At 45.9% G+C, this 18,477-nt stretch overlaps 1 protein-coding gene across 1 annotated transcript in view; it reads left to right on the forward strand.

Moving 5' to 3' along the window:
* Positions 1-18,477, forward strand: part of CREBBP (CREB binding protein) — a 141,878-nt gene that overhangs the window by 67,851 nt on the left and 55,550 nt on the right. Inside the window, exons 4-5 of the mRNA XM_005662184.3 lie at positions 14,708-14,948; positions 16,194-16,307. Coding sequence (XP_005662241.2) covers positions 14,708-14,948; positions 16,194-16,307 — 355 coding nt within the window. The remainder of the gene's footprint in view (positions 1-14,707; positions 14,949-16,193; positions 16,308-18,477) is intronic.

Consider the following 18,477-nt stretch of genomic DNA (forward strand, 5'->3'; position numbering starts at 1 on the left):
GCCGATGATGTCTAACCAGAAGTAAAAGTGTGGCTTGGTGCGGAGCTCTTCTGCAGAGGAGGGTTGCGGAGTGGTCTTCTGTGTCCTGCCTGTCCTGCCGGCCTGACTGGGATGTGGGACAGTGCCATTGGCACGTGTGTGTGGCGAGCCATCAGCTACAGCCCTTCCAGGGCACGCTGTGTTTCTTGGAGTTAGTTCTGTCTGTGTCTCAGACTGTCGGTGGAGCCACTGCATCAGGGTGACTGGTTCCTGGGCCTCACCCAGCCCTGCTGGTTCAGAATCTCTTAGAGGAAGGGTGAGGAACCTGTCTGTCACTATTATTTGTGAAGCCTTCGTTTTTCTTTCTCAGCCCACCAGTGTCTGCCAGCCACCTCCCTCTACGGCAGTTCAGGCTGATTGCCAAATAGACGAACTGGTTCTTTACTCCTGCACTGGAGTCTGCAGTTTTAAACGAGCTCCTCCGGCGGTTCTGCCGTAGGTTAGTTTTCGAGAGTTCCTGTCCCTTGCAGTGTCAGTGACCTGATGCCCAGCTGCCCCGTGGTGGACTGGGCTACTTTGTGGGTCTTTGTGTCCACCTCAGTACTTCAGAAGCTTTCCTCACCTCCCTTCCCCCTGTGTGTCTTATTTTCTCATAATTTTCTGTCTTCCACATCCAGTTTCAGATCAGGGAGAGATCAGGATTGAAACTGATGGAGCTTTATGACCCCAAGGTCTTTTTGTCATCTTTGATTGGCTCATCTCACAGCTTTAGTGGCCCTGCAGAGATACTGATGTCTCTGCACCACTGTACACTAGCTCCCTGTACTTCACAAGCATGAATTGAAAATTACTGGCTGTCTAGTATTTCTCTCTAGCCTAGGACTAGGGAGAGTGCTTCTGGCAGCTCTTCACCATGAGAGTCGTTCCTGTAGAAAATCACTCTGTGGCCATGAATTAGGCCCCATGGTTGAACTGGAGAAAGGGACAAGGATGGGAAGTAAATGCTCGCCTACAGTTACTAGTCGTCCAGATGGTTTGGTAATTTTAGGAGTTTGCCTTCCTTATTCTCATCTTACTGCCTCTACCTGTAACTTGAAGATCTCTGAGAAAATGTTTATGCAGAGCTTTTGAAGAATAACTTTTAGTCTAAAATTCTTGGAGTTCCATGATGGCTAAACAGGTTAAGGATTCAGCATTGTCACTGCTGTGGCGCAGGTTTGATCCCTCGCCTGGGAACTTCTGTATGCCATGAGTGCAGCAAAAAAAAAAAAAAAAAAGGAAGGACTCAGTAGACAGCACATTTAATGAGTCTGGATGGAGATAGTCATAGCTACTCAAGATGTAGAAGCAATACCGTATCTGAAGAGTCATGAACCACAGCAGTCTTTTTATGGCCACAATTACCCTAATTAATTTCTTTTTACCTTTTCCACAATTTTCTGAAATAGCTGTAAGGCTCAAGTTACCAAAGATTAATTTTTCAGTCAAATGATTAATTTGCCAAGTTATCAAGAACTTACTGTAATAAATGTTCTTGAAGGATGTTTTCATATAAATAGATGGTTATGATGATTCTTCACCATTATCAAAAGTCTTCAAACAGTAAATGCTGGCGAGGGTGTGGAGAAAAGGGAACCTTCTTACGCTGTTGGTAGGAATGTAAATTAGTACAACCCCTATGAAAAACAGGAAGGAGAGGCCTTAGAAAACTATAACGAGAACTGCCATATGATCCAGCAGTCCCACTCCTGGGCATATGTCCAGAGAAAACCACAATTCAGAAAGATAGATGCTCCCTGGAGCTCCCTGGTGCTACAGCAGGTTAAGGACCTAGCGTTGTCAATGCTGTGACTCTGGTTACTGCTGTGGTGCAGGTGTGATCCCTAGGCCAGGAACTTCTGCGTGCCACAAGCACAGCCAAAAAAGAAAAAAAGAGGAGTTCCCGCCATGGCACAGTGGGTTAAGACTCCGACTGCAGCAGCTCAGATCTTGCAGAGTGAGCGTTTGATTCCCGGCCGGGTACAGTACGTGTAAGCATCCTTGGCTTTGCTGTGGGTTCAGCCATGGGGAAAAAAAAAAAAAGATACATGCATCCCAGTGTTCATTGTAGCACCTTACAACAGCCAAGACATGGAAACAACCTAAATGTCCATTGACAGGAAAATGGATAAAGACCATTTGGTACATGTATACAATGAAATATTACTTAGCCATAAAAAGAATGAAATAATGCCATTTGCAGCAACATGAATGGCTAGAGATTATCACACTAAGTGAAGTAAGTCAGAGAAAGATGTGTCTATGTTATCACTTATATGTGGAATCTAATTTTAAAATGATACAAATGGGAGTTCCCATTTTGGCTCAGTGGTAATGAACCTGACTAGTATCCATAAGGACTTGGGTTCGAACCTTGGCCTTGCTCAGTGGGTTAAGGATCTGGTGTTACTGAGCTGCCGTGTAGGTCACAGAGGAGACTTGGATCTGGCGTTGCTGTGGCTGTAGGGTAGAGCGGCAGCTGCTGTAGCCTGGCAGCTACAGCTCCGATTTGACCCCTAGCCTGGGAACATCCATGTGCCACGGTTCAGCCCTAAAAGGACAATAAACAAATAAATAAAATGATACAAATGTAATTATTTACAAAACAGAAACAGACTCAGAGATTTCGAAAACAAACTTAAAGTTACCAAAGGGAAGATGTTAGGGGGGAGGGATAAATTAGGAGTTTGGGATTAATATATACACACTTCTGTATATAAAATGGGTACCTGTGGAGGAGGGAGTGGAAGCAAACTGTAGCATTTGGAGTGGATAAGTGATGCGATCCTGTAGCACAGGGAACTGCATCTCGTCCCTTGTGATGGAACATGATGGAGGTTATTGTGAGAAAAAGAATGTATGTATGGCTGGGTCACTTTGCTGTGCAGCAGAAATTGACAGAACATTGTAAATCAAGTATAATACAAAAATGTTTTTTAAGAAAAGGGAAAAAATTAGTATCAGCTATTAGAAGGAAACTTAATTCAGTATCCTATGTTACTGAACAAAGTGAAGTTGATGAACAGAATTTAAAATGTTTAAGCAGGTGGGGACCAGTGTTGAGACCAAGAGGGAGTAACTGAACGTCTTGGCATTATACGACCTCTGTAGCGCTGGATTTTTGAAAACTATAAGCCCGTATCCCTTTGGGTAATTTTAAAAGTTTCAGAAAATAAAAATTTTTAATTTGAAAAAAAAGAAAGAACAGATAACCTACTGTTCAGCAAAGGGAACTCTACTCAGTAATCTATAATAAATTCTGTAGTAATCTGTATGGAAAAGTATTTGAAAAAGAATGCGTGTGTGTATCTGTATAACTGGATTCACTTTGCTGTACACCTGAAACTGACACAACATTGTGAATAAACTGTCCTCCAATACAATTTGGGGGGAGGGAATTATTCCTTAAAAGTTGTTGGTAGGTGGATGATCCTCATGAACCAGCCATTCATTCGGTACGTGGGCTCGGTGCCATTAAGACCCCTTGATTCCGTTGAGACCTGCCGGTCCGGTGGGCCTGTCACCCTGGCTGTCGGCGCAGATGTGCGCCTTCTAGCTTTTCGGTTTCTTTGTGCAGTTGCATTTGGCCACTCACTCCTCCTCTGCGGCCAGCAGCCAACTCTCTGGGTTGGAGGGTGACTTTAGGGCAGGGAGGGTCTCTCTAGTTTCCGCTTGAGTCCAGTGTGGTTCTGCCTCAGGTTTTCTTTCTTGACTTAGCCCTTTGTTTTCTGCTGTGAAATCGCAGGGTGTCTGATTTGGAAGATTGCTTAGAAATCATTCCGATCCAGCTTGCTCATTTTAAGTTATTTCTCTATTGAATTTAAATCTTAAATTGAAAGGTAGGCTCACCTTTTAAAAATCAGCAAACACCAAGCCGAAAGAAAACACAAGGAACATTCTGTCTAAACAGCGATTTCTGTTTCTTACTAATTGATCTATATCATCTCAGAGGTGATTTTCACTTCTTCCCAATTTGAGAGCTGTGTGCATTTAATGAGCATTTTCTTTATTTTATGACTCCAAAGCTTTGTGTACCCAGCTGTTCTAGGGTCCTTCTGGGGGAATCAGAACAAGTGAATATTGCAGAACAATCCTTTGTCCCACCTGGTGTTTGCTTTTGTGTCATTTTCTGACACAGAGTGGAGGTTGGGGAGAAGTCAAGTTTCCAGGCGGGCCAGGGGAAGGCTCTCAGAGGCGTGTGGGTCTGGACTCCATCGTAAAGTGGAAGGTTTGGACCAGGTGAATCCTGAAGGACCATCCTCAGGAACCGCAGCCCGGCATGTGCTGGGGCAGTGGTGATGTGGTAGCAGGAAGGACTCTCAATCCCCGTACTGTCTTTTTTTTCTTTTCAGGGCCACAGGTGTGGTATATGGTAGTTCCCAGCCTAGGGTTCGAATCAGAGCCACAGCAACAGGGGCTCCAAGCTGCATGTGACACCTACCTCACAACTCACGGCAATGCCAGATCCTTAACCCATTGAGCAAGGTCAGGGATCGAACCCGCAACCTCTTAGATACAATGAGAACTCCTCTCCAGTTTCAACGTCTTAGTGTTTGCACTTTAGAGCCCTTTGGGGACATTATAATCTATTTTTGGGCCCTTCATGGAAAATAACTTCTTTTTCTAGGGAGAAGACTATGATAAACTTTATTATATGTACTCCTTGTGCACATCCGTGATTACCTCCTTAAGACAGAATAGAGGGCATTTTATAAATGGGGTTGGAGAATTCGCTGGCGGCCTGGCAGTTAAGGATCTGGAGTTGTCACTGCCGTGGCGCAGATTTGATTGTTGGCCCGGGAACTTGAATGCTGCGGGCTTGGCCAAAAAAAAGTGTGGCTGCTTCTGATTACTCAAATCTATGTACTAATCCTAATAAAAATACTTGAAACTCCTTTAACAATTAAGAGATACATAGAATAAATATAAAATGTTTACCTTTTAAGGTCATTTGATGGACAAGGGTATAATAAATGATGGTTGAATTATGGTGACAAGTGACAGGCAAAGAGCACATGACCAGATCTAGCAAAGACTGAAGTAGGTGGGGTGAGTGGGCTGTACCCTCCACAGCCTTTGATCAGTGTGCTTTCTGTTCATCTGTTACTGTGGTTTAAAGTGTTGACGTGGGGGCGAGGGGTCATCACAATTGAATCGTGTGACTCCCATACCGTGATAACCTTGCCAGATTAGGAACTGGATGTGAGCCAATTGGAGTTACAGAAATGCATGTTGCAGGTATTTTAAGGCTTTTGAGGGATACTGTTGCATTGCCTTCCAACAAAAGCCATGAACCAGGTTACCAGGTCCCTGGTATTATAGGATGCTCTCAGGGCTGGGGATTATCATTAGGTCCTTTTCTTTTCTTTTCTTCTTCTTTTTTTTTTTCTTTTTTCTTTTTATGGCCATACCCTCAGCATATGGAAGTTCCCTGGGCCAGGGGTGGAATCCGAGCTGCAGCTGCCAGCCTATCCAGCAGCCACAGCAACACTCTATCCGAGCCGCATCTGCAACCACTCCACAGCTCACAGCAACACCAGATCCTTAACCCACTGAACGAGCCCAGGGATCGAACCTGCATCCTCATGGATACTAGTTGGGCCACAATGGGAACACCTATCATTGTGTCCTTGATAGGAGGAAATGATGTCTTATTATCTTGATTTGCATTTCTGGATTACTGGGAAGAATTATAATACTTCTGTTTAGAGGTAAATGCCTTTTTTTCTCTTTCGAGTTCCTCAGTTCCTGTCCTTGGCCAGTTTTTCTTTTAGGTTCTCTCAGAATGCTTTATTCCTACACATTTGGCATGGTGGTCAGCCCTCTGACAAGGAGGACAGCAGAAGGGTGAAGGTGGGGGCTCTGCTGGCTCACCGCCCTCTCCACCACCACCCAGTGCTGCTTGGGCTGCCGTTGCTCCTCCTGTAAGGGTGGGCAGGCCCTTAATTCTCCCTGGGGGCGGGTGAGGGTGAGTGTTAAATGAGCTGCTGCTTGTTGGTCACTGAACACAGAATGTGGCACAGAGTCCTTGAGAAATAAAGATTGGCCAAGAGGAGGGGAAGGAATAATACCTGCGTTGTTATTTGCTTTTTTAAAAAATGTTTTTGTTAAAGTATAATTGATTTACAATGTTGTGCCAGTTTCTGCTGTGCAGCAAATGACTGTTTTATATATATATATGTATATATGTATATATGCACATACCTGTATCTCTATACACATATGTGTATCATACATGTATACACACATGTGTATATGTGCATCATACATGTATATACGATATACATTCTTTCTTAGATTCTTTGCCATCATGTTCTATCCCTGGAGATTGGATGTAGTGTTCCCTGCTATGCAGCAGGACCTTGCTGCTTATGTGTTCATCTGCTAACCCCAAACTCCCTGTCCATCCCTCTCCCTCCCGCCTCCACCTTGGCAACCGCAAGTCTGCTCTCCACGCCTGTGAGTCTGTTTCTGTTTTGTAGATAGGTTCATGTGTGCCCTATTTTAGATTCCATGTAGAAGTGCTGTCATATGGTATCTGTCTTTCTGACTTAGTTCACTTAGTATGAGACTCTCTAGTTGCATCCCCGTTGCTGCAGATGGCATTATTTCCATCTTTTTTATGGCTGGGTAGTAGTCATTGTGTGTATATACATCTTCTTAATCCATTCATCTGTCAGTGGACATTTGGGTTGTTTCCATGTCTTGGCTATTGCGAATAGGGCTGCAGTGAACATAGGGGTGCATGTATCTTTTCAAATTGCAGTTTTGTCCAGATGTATGCCCAGGATGGAATTGATGGATCGCATGGTAGTTCTGTATTTGGTTTTCTGGGGCCCCTCCGTACTGTTTTCCATAGTGGTTGCACCAGCTTATATTCCGACCAGCAGTGTAGGGGCTCCCTTTTCTCCTCGCCTCCTCTGGCGCTTGTTGTTGACGATGCCGTTTTGCCTGGTGTGAGGTGGCGCCGAGCATCTTTCATACGCCTGCTGGCCATCGCTATATCTTTTTTGAAAAAATGTCTGTTTAGGTTTTCTGCCCATGTTTTGGTGGTGGTGGTTGTATGAGTTGTTTGTGTTACTTGCTTTGTCTTGAGTGTTTTGGCTGTTTTTCCCAGTTGGTTGGTTGCAATTAACAGTGGCCTGGCCCTTGTGCTTTCCTTTCACATGTGGCTGCCACTGTATCAGAGTCCCCGTGGGCCTTTCGTAAATGTTTTAACTGTAAAAGCACGTGCATGTTGGAGTTCCCATCGTGGCTCATTGGTGACAAACCTGACTGGTATCCATCAGGACTCTGGTTCGATCCCTCGCCTCGCTCAGTAGGTTAAGGACCTAGCTGTTGCTGTGACTGTGGCGTAGGCCGGCGGCTGCAGTTCCACTTGGACCTCCAATCTGGGAACCTCCATATGCTGCAGGTGCGGGCCTAAAAAGACCAAAAAGGAAGAAAAAAGTACACGTGTTCATTTTGGGAAGTCTGTAAAAGTATATTGAAGCACCCTCTGGGACTTGAGCAAGTGGAAATCCTCTAGGTTCCACCCCCGATTTGTGAACCATGGTCTCTGGGAGGGAGAAATGGCCAATCCATATTTGAAGAGGTTTTTCCTGGGGATTGGTGAGGAACCCCTGCTTTCTATGTGTTTTATGAAGGCCTTTACCATTTACTTGATAAAATATTCATCTTAATACCTTCTAGTGCCTTTACACTTTTATTTTTTATATTGTTCATTGCTTTCTACTGATTCTCCTAATGCACCCCCCAGAGTGGAATGTCTTTTGGTTATAAAAATAGTAGACACTTGTAAAATACTCAGGCAGTATAAAAACATGATCCGATCCCTGCCCAGAGATAACCACCAAATAATCTTAACAAGGTTTTTCTGAGAACAGATACAAAATATAAAGTTAATAAGGAAAAGCTGAATGACCTTCTGGTGCTATTTTGTAACTTTCTTTTGTAGCTTAATATGTTATAGACAGCTTTTCATGAAAGCATAGACTTCTGCATGATTATTGTTACTGTTTTTTATTGTTGATTTGTTTTTTTTGTTGGGTGTTTTTTTGTTTGTTTTTTGTTCTTAGGGCTACACCCACAGCATATAGAGGTTCCCAGGCTAGGGGTCGAATTGGAGCTACAGCCGCTGACCTACACCACAGCCACAGCTGCTTCTGTGACCTACACCACAGCTCATGGCAACGCCAGAGCCTTAACCCACTGAGCAAGACCAGGGATCAAACCCGCAACCTCATGGTTCCTAGTAGGATTCGTTTCTGCTGCGCTATGACGGGAACTCCATTGTTACTGTTTTTTAATTTGCCTCAAATAAACATTTCATTATATTCTCATAGTCTTGGGTGGGTCAAGGATTTGAGCAGGAATTGTCTGGGCCCTTCTGTTCCATGTGGCTTTGACTGGGGTCACTTGAGGTCTGCCTCACTTTTCATGGCTACATATCATTTCCTGAGGCTTGTGGCCACAAGTTGTTTAATTAGTCCATCTTTGATGGGTATTTAAGAGTTTTAAAGTTTTCAGTAATTAAACCAAGGTGTTGCGCCTGTCTTTGCACATCTGTTTTAGCAAAGTAGTGTGGTTATCTGCCTAATAATAAGTTATGCAGAGTAGAGGAGTTCCCTTGTGGCACAGCAGGTTGGGATTGATGTTGTCACTGCAGTGGCTCAGGTTTGATCCCTCTCTTGGGGAGTTTCCACATGCTGGAGGTGTAGCCAAAAAAATATATATATATATATATGAAGTAGAACTACTGGATCAAAAGAAATGCGCATTTTTCTTTTTAATACGTGTTGCTTTCCAAAGTCATACTAAATTGCATTGTCAAAATCTGAGAATTGCTGTCTCTATCTGCTCGTTGATACCAGTTACTTTTTCTTTTCACCCTTTCTTTTTTTCTTTAGGGCCACATCTGCGTCATATGGAAGTTCCCAGGCTAGAGGTCAGGTTGGAGCTGTAGCTGCCACCTCTGCCAGCCACAGCAGTGCCAAGATTGAAGCTGTGTCTGCAACCTACATCATAGCTCGTGGCAACGCCAGATCCTTGAACCCACTGAGTGAGGCCAGGAATCAAACTGGCATCCTCATGGATACTAGGTGGGTTCTTAACCCACTGAGCCACAATGGGAACTCTGATACCAGTTATTTTTCTTTTGTCTTGGTCATGATGGTAGGTGAAAGATACCTCTTTGTTGAATTTCATTTCTTTGATGATTAGTGAGATAGGACTCTTGAACAGCTTTCCTGAGATGTAATCCATCTACCATCCAGTTCCCTCCTAACCCCGTTACAGTTACAGTTCAGTGACATTTAGCGTGTTGTGTGACCATCACCAACCATGGTCAATTTTAGAACATTTTCATCCCCCCAAGAAGAAATCCTGTACTCTTAGCAAGTCACTCCTCCTTTCCCCTGGACCTTCAGCCAGAGACAACTACTAATCTATGTTCTGTCCCTGTGGATTTACCTCTTCTGGACATTTCAGAGAAATGGGATCATATGGAGTTTCCATTGTGATGCAGAGGTATCGAACCCAGCTAGGACCCATGAGGATGCGGGTTTGCTCCCTGGCCTCGCTCAGTGGGTTAAGGGTGGGGTGCTGCCAGGAGCTGTGGCGTAGGCCGGCAGCTGCAGCTCTGATTCGACCTGTAGCCTAGGAACTTCTATATGCCACATGTGTGGCCATAAAAAGAAAAAAGAAGGAAGGAAGAAAGGAAGCAGGCAAGCAAGGGGATCATATAATACGTGGTCATTTGTGCCTGGCGGGTTTCTCTTAGCCTAATGTTTTCAGAGTTCGTTCATGGTGTAGCACGTATTGATACTTCTTTTTTTGTGGTTGGATTATGTTCCATTTTGGATGTAGTACGTTTTTCCATTCATCAGTTGATGAGCATTTAAGTTGTTTCCATGTTTGGGCTATTAGGAATATTGTCGCTACAAACATTTGTGTACACATTTTTGTGTGAACATATGTTTTCAGTTCTCTTGGGTATGTACTTAGGAGGGGAATTGCTGGGCCATATGGTAACTCTAGTTTTAACCTTTTGAGGAACTGCCAGAGTGTTTTCCAAAGTGGCTGCACCATTTGACATTCTCACCGGTAGAGTACATGAAGGTTCCAGTTTTTCTACCTGCTCACTAACAGTTGTGACTATTTTTTTTTAATATTGTTAAATTATTATTACAGTTGCCCTGGCGGATGTAAACGGTATCTCACCGTGGTTCCGATGGTGGCTGATGGTGTTGAGCATCCTTGCTCGTGCTTATTGACCATTTGTCTATCTTCTTTGGGCAAACACCCGATCATTTTCTATGTCCGTTTAAAAAAATTGGGTTATTTGTCTTTTTAAGAGTTTTAAGAGTTCTTTGTATGTTTCAGATACAAGTCCCTTAGCACAGCAATTTGCAAGTGATTTCTCTCGCTCTTTGGGTTGTCTTTAACCTCCTCGATGGTGTCCTTTAAAGCATAACAGCTTTTAATTTTAGTGAGGTCTGGTTTATTTTTTTGTCATCCCGTCACTTGCGCTTTTGGGGACGTATCCAAAACCTAAGGTCGTGTAGGTTTACTCCCATGATTTTCTAAGAGTTTTACTCTTCAGCTCTCATGTTTAGGTCTTTGATTCACTCTGAGTTAGTTTTTGAGTGTGATGATGAAGGGACCCACCTGTACGTGTGGAGGTCCTGTTGGCCTGTCCTCTTTATCACCGTTAGTTGCAAAGACTATGTTCTTGCCTCCATTGAGTTGTCTTGGCACCGACCTTTTGTGTGTTTGTTGTTTCTTTTGTGAGGTATCTGTACTTTTTCTTTCTTCTCTTTTCTTTTTCTTTCCAGGGCCACACCTGCAGCATATGGGGGTTCCCAGGCTAAGAATCGAATCCGAGCTGCAGCTGCTGACCTACGTTGCAGCTTGTGGCAGTGCCAGATCCTTAACCCCCTGATCGAGGCCAGGGTTTGAACCCACATCCTCACGGACATCCTTAACCCGCTGAGCCACAATGGGGACTCCCATAGTCACTCAATTTAATTCTTCTGGAAATTATACTTTAAGGTGTTACAAGCATCAGAGATGGCCATTCTCATGCTCCAGTTTGAAACACCACCTTTATGATACACTGATTTCTTATCTATGTGTATCTTTTCCCAGACTTACGTAAATAAATCTATAGCTTTTTAGTCTTGGTATGTGGCAAGATAGATTCCTCCCTCATTCTTAACTCTTTTTCAGACATTTTCTTGGCTGTTGAAAAAACAAAGTTGGCGTTCCTGTTGTGGCTCAGCAGTAACAAACCTGAGTCGTATCCATGAGGATGCAGGTTCGACCTCAGCGGGTTAGGGATCAGATGTTGGTATGAGCAGTGCTGTAGGTTGCAGACACGGCTTGGATCTGGTGTTGCTGTGGCTATGGTGTAGGTTGGCAGCTACAGCTCCCATTTGACCCCAGCCTGGGAACTTCCATATGCCATGAGTGTGGCCCTAAAAAGCAAAAAAAAAAAAAAAAAAAGATAAAAAAAGGGAAAGGAAAACACAGTTGCATTACTAAAAGTATACATTACTTTTAGGGGAATTTCCAGGTCTTTTAGGTTTTTTTGTTTGTTTGTTTTTTTGGGTTTTTTTTCCTGCTGTTCTCCCCACCACCTGGACAGTGGAGACTGAGCAGGAAACATGGTCGAGTCCGAAAGGCTGCTTCTGACGGATTTCTCCTAGCTCCTCTGTCTCACCGAGCATCAGTCTGACAGAGGAGGAGAGTCAGTGTGCCCCCGGTGCATAAGCACCTTGCAAACTGGCGCCGTGCCGGCACGTGGAGTTACGTGGGGCAGGCCAGGCGGAGGGTACAGGCAAGACTTGTCTCTGTTCCACTTTGCTGCTAACTCACCTTCACTCTCCAGTTGGTGTTTTTGACACATGGAAACAGCATAAGCAGCTCATGAAGCATCTCCAGAAGGAGAAAGGACCCAGGTTTGAATGTGCTGTATGGTTTCCAACCTCGATGTTTCTCCATGTTGAGGTTTCAACATAAGCCATGTATAGTTCAAAAGATGCTGTTAAGAACATCCCGGCTGAGAGGCAGTGTGTTCGTTTTTAGTAACTTTAAAAGTCTGTTATAGTTTAACGGTAAGATTGAGATTTTTACCAGTTTTTTTAATGTATTCCTTTGTATATTCCTTTCTGTATTTTAAGAAGCAGCAGGAGGACACGTGGCTGATCTCTTCTGTGAGCAGTGTCACGGGAAGATAGAAGGAGCAGGGTGGCGGGAGATGAAGAACCCTAAAGACAACAACCACATGAGGGTGTGGGTCTGAGTTGGGTCTTGATTTGTGCAAAGTGGCTCTAAAAGCCATTGGGGGGCAGATAGAGGACGTTGTGTATGGACTGGGTCTTAGCAGATGTCAAAGACGCCTTCCTCTGGTTAGATGTGCTGGTGGGATCCTTTCCTCTCTGCTTTTCCGTATGTTTGAGGTTTTAATGCGCTAGAGACCGAAACAAGGCTCATCTGAAATTTCTCACGTTCCTCAGTTCCTATTCCTGTCCACTGACTGCCACGTGGACTTTCTCGTGCGTGGAAATGAGCTGATCAATGCGGAAACATTTAACACGCAGATCGAATACTTCTGGGGGCATGATCACAGCCTGTTTTTATTGGAGTGTTGTTTTAAAGTGTCAGAAGAGGAGTTCCCAACACGGCGCAGTGGTTACCGAATCCAACTGGGAACCATGGGGTTGCGGGTTCGATCCCTGTCCTCACTCAGTGGCTTAAGGATCTGGCATTGCCGTGAGCTGCGGTATAGGTTGCAGACCTGGCTCGGATATGGAGTTCCTGTGGTTGTGGTGTAGCCTGGCAGCTGTAGCTCTGATTAGACCCCTAGCCTGGGGACCTCCATATGCCGAGGGTGCGGCCGTAGAAAAGACAAAAAAGGCAAAAAAAAAAACAACAAGAAAAATAAGTGTCCGAAGAGAAGGGGGTACCGTTTGTGCCCAGCCATGGGAGACTGGAAAATAAATGTAGAGCCGCACTTCGAGACCACGTCCTGCTGCTGCTTCACTGTAGGGGACAGAACCCAGAGTAACACTAAGCCAGATGTATTTATAAATGTGTAAGTTTACATATAAGAATATTGGTGACAGTTCAGACGTACTCATGCGCGTAGGAAAAAGAACTGGAAGGAGAAAAGCCTGGCTGTGCTTCCATAGCGGGCTCCCGGATAGCAGGATGTCATGGGGCCTGACATTATTTCTCTCGTTCATTTGCTCTCCGGATTTTCTATAGGGTGCATGTATTAATTACTTCTATAGTCAGGAAAAAAATAACCACAAGGAAATGTTTTCTCTCAGGAGTTCAGTCAGCGTGTCTCCCGTCAGAGCACTTGACCTCTTGGCCTGAACTTTGCTTTTGCTTTGGATCCTGGTTGGGTTTCCAGAGGCTGTGCTCCCGAGCAAAGCCAGGCGGCTTTTCTACAGACTTATTTTCTGAATTTTCATCAAAACTAAAACACTAAACCCTGTAACTTTTAAAAATGAGCTTTGGTTCAGTTTTTACAGTTGGTTTTCCCCTAATTGCAAGTGTACGGTTTGGACTCTCAAGTGGCAACACCAGAGTGGTGGCGGACCTGATGGACAGCACTGAGTGTTGTGGAACTGAGCCAGGAGTGTGACTGTCAGAGCAGGAGATAGAAATCCCTGGACTGCGGATCGTATTTCTGCATACTAGGAACTTCTCCAGTCCTCCAGTAAATCTGTCTGAAGTGTGCTGGTAATTGGTAAAGAGTAAGAAGGCTCCAGGGCTCCCTGGTGCCTCAGTAGGTTAAGGACCTGGCACCACCGCTGTGGTGAGGGTTCAGTGCCCAGCCCAGGCACTTCCACATGCCGAGGGGAGGCCAAAAAATAAAAGACAAAATAAAAGACGGTTCCATGGGTCGCCTTTTCTATTTTCATTGCAGTTAAGAGATATGGTTGGTCTGGCTTATTATTTTGAAAGAATGAAAGCAAATAAGCTCCATATTTATATCTTTAGGAGATCGTCAAATAATTAAAAAAAAATACTGTCCGCAGTCTGAGTGGAAGCTTTAATGGAGGACACAGCATTTCGTAAACATTAACAGTTGTACTGGATGGTTGTATTCAGGGTACGTGCTGTGTTCTTTTCGGAGAGGTGATGAATGCTGCAGGTATTGTCACCTTCTGGCCATCGGATTATGAAATCCCCAGGGTGGCTCTGATTCTTCTGCTCCATCAGATATTTGCAGTGGGTTCCCGTTGGTCAGACGTTGGCAATCTTTCTAATTCGGTTGAAGCATGTGAAATTGCCAGCATTGGAATTCATGTGGGCCTGCAGAAACAGCGGTTTCATATGGTTCAACCTGATATAATAGCAGCTTGTCCTGCACTTGTGTGTACTGTGGAGTGAATCGGATTTGGCTTATTACAGTGAAGAATAAGCCTCGCTTTCTTGCTCTGAGATGGTCATGCATAGATGAACTTTGCTCAGCCTTGCTTCAGAGTTGGTTTAATTTTGTGCCTCTGGATCTTCCTTAACGTTGCCAGTGAATTAAAGAGACGTCACCAGCTGCCTTCTCTCTGCGGCTCGTTTTCTCCATCAGCTTTAACATTCGTTTGAAAAATAATTAATGAACATGAATGGGAGCTCTGAACGCTTACTAAAATGTTTTTGTTAATTTGTTTGATTTTAGTCTCAGATGCAAACGTCGGTGGGAATTGTGCCCACGCAGGCGATTGCCACGGGCCCGACAGCAGACCCAGAGAAGCGCAAACTGATTCAGCAGCAGCTGGTCCTCCTGCTTCACGCTCACAAGTGTCAGAGGCGGGAACAAGCCAATGGAGAGGTTCGAGCCTGCTCCCTCCCACACTGTCGAACCATGAAAAATGTCCTGAATCACATGACACATTGTCAGGCTGGGAAAGCCTGTCAGGGTAAGTGCCGTTTTCTGACGTCCTGGCGGCAGAGCTCGGGATGAAATGTGGGTGTGTTTTCGGGCACCCCGCTTGTTAATGAGCTTCCGCAGCCCGAGCCCCCCCACACCGAGCACTCAGGGGCTCTGGACACCGCCTGCTGAGGAGCAGGGCCATCTGGTCATGTAATGCTCTCTGCACTCTGGCGGGCTGGGGCCGTGCCCTGCATTGGTTCTTCTGCACCTTCCTCTGTCCCGGAAGACCTTTGTCCCTTCTCGAGCACGGCACTCGCCGTCAACGCCCAGGTCACGGTTTTCCTCTGGACGGGGTCGCACTCGCACGCTTACGCCCTGCCCCTGAACCGGGAGCGCCTGTCTTGCGGTCGATGTGTGTGCCCCAGGTGTGGGCGCCGCTGGCAGAGCTGGCCCAGGTGCCTGACTGCGACGTGGGGAAGTGTGCACCGTGCCATCCCTGCCCCTCCTTTCGACGGGCGAGTCAGGTGCAGCCCGTGCCCCTCTCTGCTCTTCTGCGGCCAGCGCCTCGGCTCCCGGCCTGAGCATTTCTTAGGGGCAGTTCTACTTTCCTTAGTCTTTATTCTCTTTCCTGCTCTTCCTACTTGTGTTCCTCACGCTTGAGGAGAGGCTCCCGGATCCCCCTTTCCCTTTGTGACATGTGCCACCCTCATCCTAATGGAGAAGCAGAGGGGGTCATGCTAGACCTTTAGAGAGAAGCGAGAGCAGCTTCAGGCAGAAGCGAAGCTCCAGACTCAGGGGCCAGGCGCAGCTACCCTCTCGTGTGCTCGGAGGAGCGCCCAGGGTCCCCCAGAACCTCGCAGACTCTCATTGGCGTCTCTTCAACTCTCGTATTTAGGTGGTTTCATCCTTAAACATAATGTAACGTTTTTATTGTAAATAGTGACGTTCCAGAATTATTATTTGTTCTACCTTTCATTCCAGTCATGCAGTATTTCAGGTCAAGGACTTTCTGTTTTGTTTTTTTGGTCCGACCCTTATTCACCTTCATTCATAACATTGCTTCTGTGGGAAGTTTTTTTTTGTTTTTTTTTGTTTTTTTTTTTTATATTCTCAGCAGTTGACTTACAAACCTCTTGGAAACAGCCTGTTTGTAAGTTGAGGACTGCCTGCACTGTGCTGTGGTTACACTTGTTACCATTTTCTTATGGAAGCTGGCATTATAATTCAGATGTACTTGAAAGTGTGACGATTTGGATAGAAAAATAACATCTCGTTGTTTTTCTGGTCATAGTTGCCCATTGTGCATCTTCACGACAAATCATCTCTCATTGGAAGAACTGCACGCGACATGACTGTCCTGTTTGCCTCCCTTTGAAAAATGCCAGTGACAAGCGAAACCAACAAAGTAAGTGAGCCCTGGGGGTAGAGAAGTTTGGCGATGAGAAAATAAGCAATTTCTAAAGAGAGCACAGAAGCGTAGGGAGGAGGCAGGGCGGCGACTGCCGACCGCAGAGGCCAGGGGGGCAGAGACTGAGGAGGATGCTCGGCCGCGCGAGCAGACGGATGCTCCGTGTGCTCGGGGACGTGGTCCTTCTGGAATCCCCTCCCCAGGCTAGAGGCGCCCCGACAGGCCAGGGAGTGCGAAAGAGGCAGGTCGCTTTGGTCAAGGAGCCGACCTGACAGGTCCTCGTGCTTCGTGACAGATACTCCCTCCCCGAGGGTCTGAGGGTCATGTCACTGCAGTGACGGTGACTGACTGCGGGGTGAGGGTGGAGGAGAGTGGACACTGCTTTTGCACGTACCCTGGAGTAAGTTTTAAGGACCCCATGTCCTGGAAGAGTCAATCAGGCTGGGTCGGTGTAAAATCCCACAGGCAGACACCTGGGAGGGCTTCCTCCTCCGAGACGCAGTTCCGAGACCTCGTTGTGTCGCCGGCCGTCTGTTCAGCACAGACGTGAGTCTCTGTGCCAGGACTGGCTGCGTCCTGATTGTCGCCATTGCTTTGTCGTCTTCCACGTCGGTCTGTGTAGCCGTCAGCTGGTCGGTTCAGCGGCGTCCTGCTCAGGAGGCCTGCGCGCAGCCCCGGGCGCCGCCCCCCTCGCCCGCCCGCCCCCCAGCATTGGAGCAGGAGGGATGAGCGTCGCTCCTCGTTTGAGGTCCTCTCCTGCCATTTCAGCGGTGCAGCTGTGTCCCTCAGTGGGGCAGTTAGGACAAGCCCTTGAGTCTCATGTCGCCTGTAGGCTGCAGCTGCTCCCCCTGCCTCCCCAGACACCTGGAGGGTTTCCTCCTCTGAGATGCAGTTCCGAGACCTCGTTGTGTCAACGACAGTTTATTCTTCGTCTTCCTGCACCTGGTCTGTGCCCTCATGCCACCTCCCCTGTTTGTGGTCAGGTGCTCACTCCTCTCATTCCTCTTGATCACCTTCCGCCAGAGCCCACTGCTGCCTGCAGAACCCGTGCTGCACTTCCTTCTGGTTGTTCTGGTGGCAGCGGGAAAGGTGGCCATGCACGCGGTCTCAGAGAGCGCGCCCTGCAGCCCGTCTGCTTGCCTCTCACGAGCCCAGCTCCTCCTGAGCTGGGCCATGGGCCTGCCACCTCCTTGCCTCCCTGCACACACACTCAACCTAAGCCGCCTCTAAAAGTCACTCTCTTAAGTCAGTTAACTCACACTTGGATTAACCAAAAACTGAGTTAATGTACAATTTTCCAGGACGTCTCGTATATAAAGTTAAGTTTTAGGAGTCTGGGTCTTCTAGAAGCAGACATTTGGGACAGTAGTTCTAGAAATTAGTGTAAAACTTGATTGACTGATTGTTACACCTGCGGCATGTGGACATTCCTGGGCCAGGGATTGCACCTGTGCCACAGTGGCCACCTGCACCACAGCTGTGGCAGTGCCAGGTCTTGAACCCACCGTGCCACAAGGGAGCTTCCACAACTTTTTTTTTAACTAGTGTGTTGTGATGGCTGCACTTTCTTGTGTTTTAGGATGTATGTCAGTAATTGGTTTTTTAAGTGCCCAAGTATTCGTTGTCAGGTTTGTGGTTGAATAGAATTAATCCCATGAATAATGAATTGGGATGTTGTTGTTCACATTTACTTTGGGGGGTGCATTTTTTAGGATCTTTTGGGTTTTAATATTATTGCCGTGACAATTGAAAACTTGTGTGATTTCTCTTTTTAAGAAATACTTTGTGTGGTTTTTGTTTTTGAAAAAAAGGAAAGAAATGAATGTGGTTTTTTTTTTTTTTTTTTTTTTTTTTTTGACATCCTTACAACAACCTGACTGTTGTGACAATTGATCCAGTGCGTGCTCTCAGAAGTGGTAAACCACAGTGTTTCTTGTAGTCATAATGTAAAGGGTTACCAGGGTGATTTTATAATATAAAGTCGCGGGGAATATGTAGATCAATTTTGTGCAAGGTTCTGGCAGTTTTTCATGAAAGAACTGAAAGCACTTTTTTCCCCTGTTTTAATGCTTCTCAAATTAGGTTTCTGCTTTGAATGTATTCCTTTGGCTCTTGCACTGTAGTTTTGTGTGTACAAAGGAGTCCGATATGATGAGTGACAAAGTTG

Source organism: Sus scrofa, chromosome 3 (assembly GCF_000003025.6).
Source record: "Sus scrofa isolate TJ Tabasco breed Duroc chromosome 3, Sscrofa11.1, whole genome shotgun sequence".
NCBI lineage: Eukaryota > Metazoa > Chordata > Mammalia > Artiodactyla > Suidae > Sus > Sus scrofa.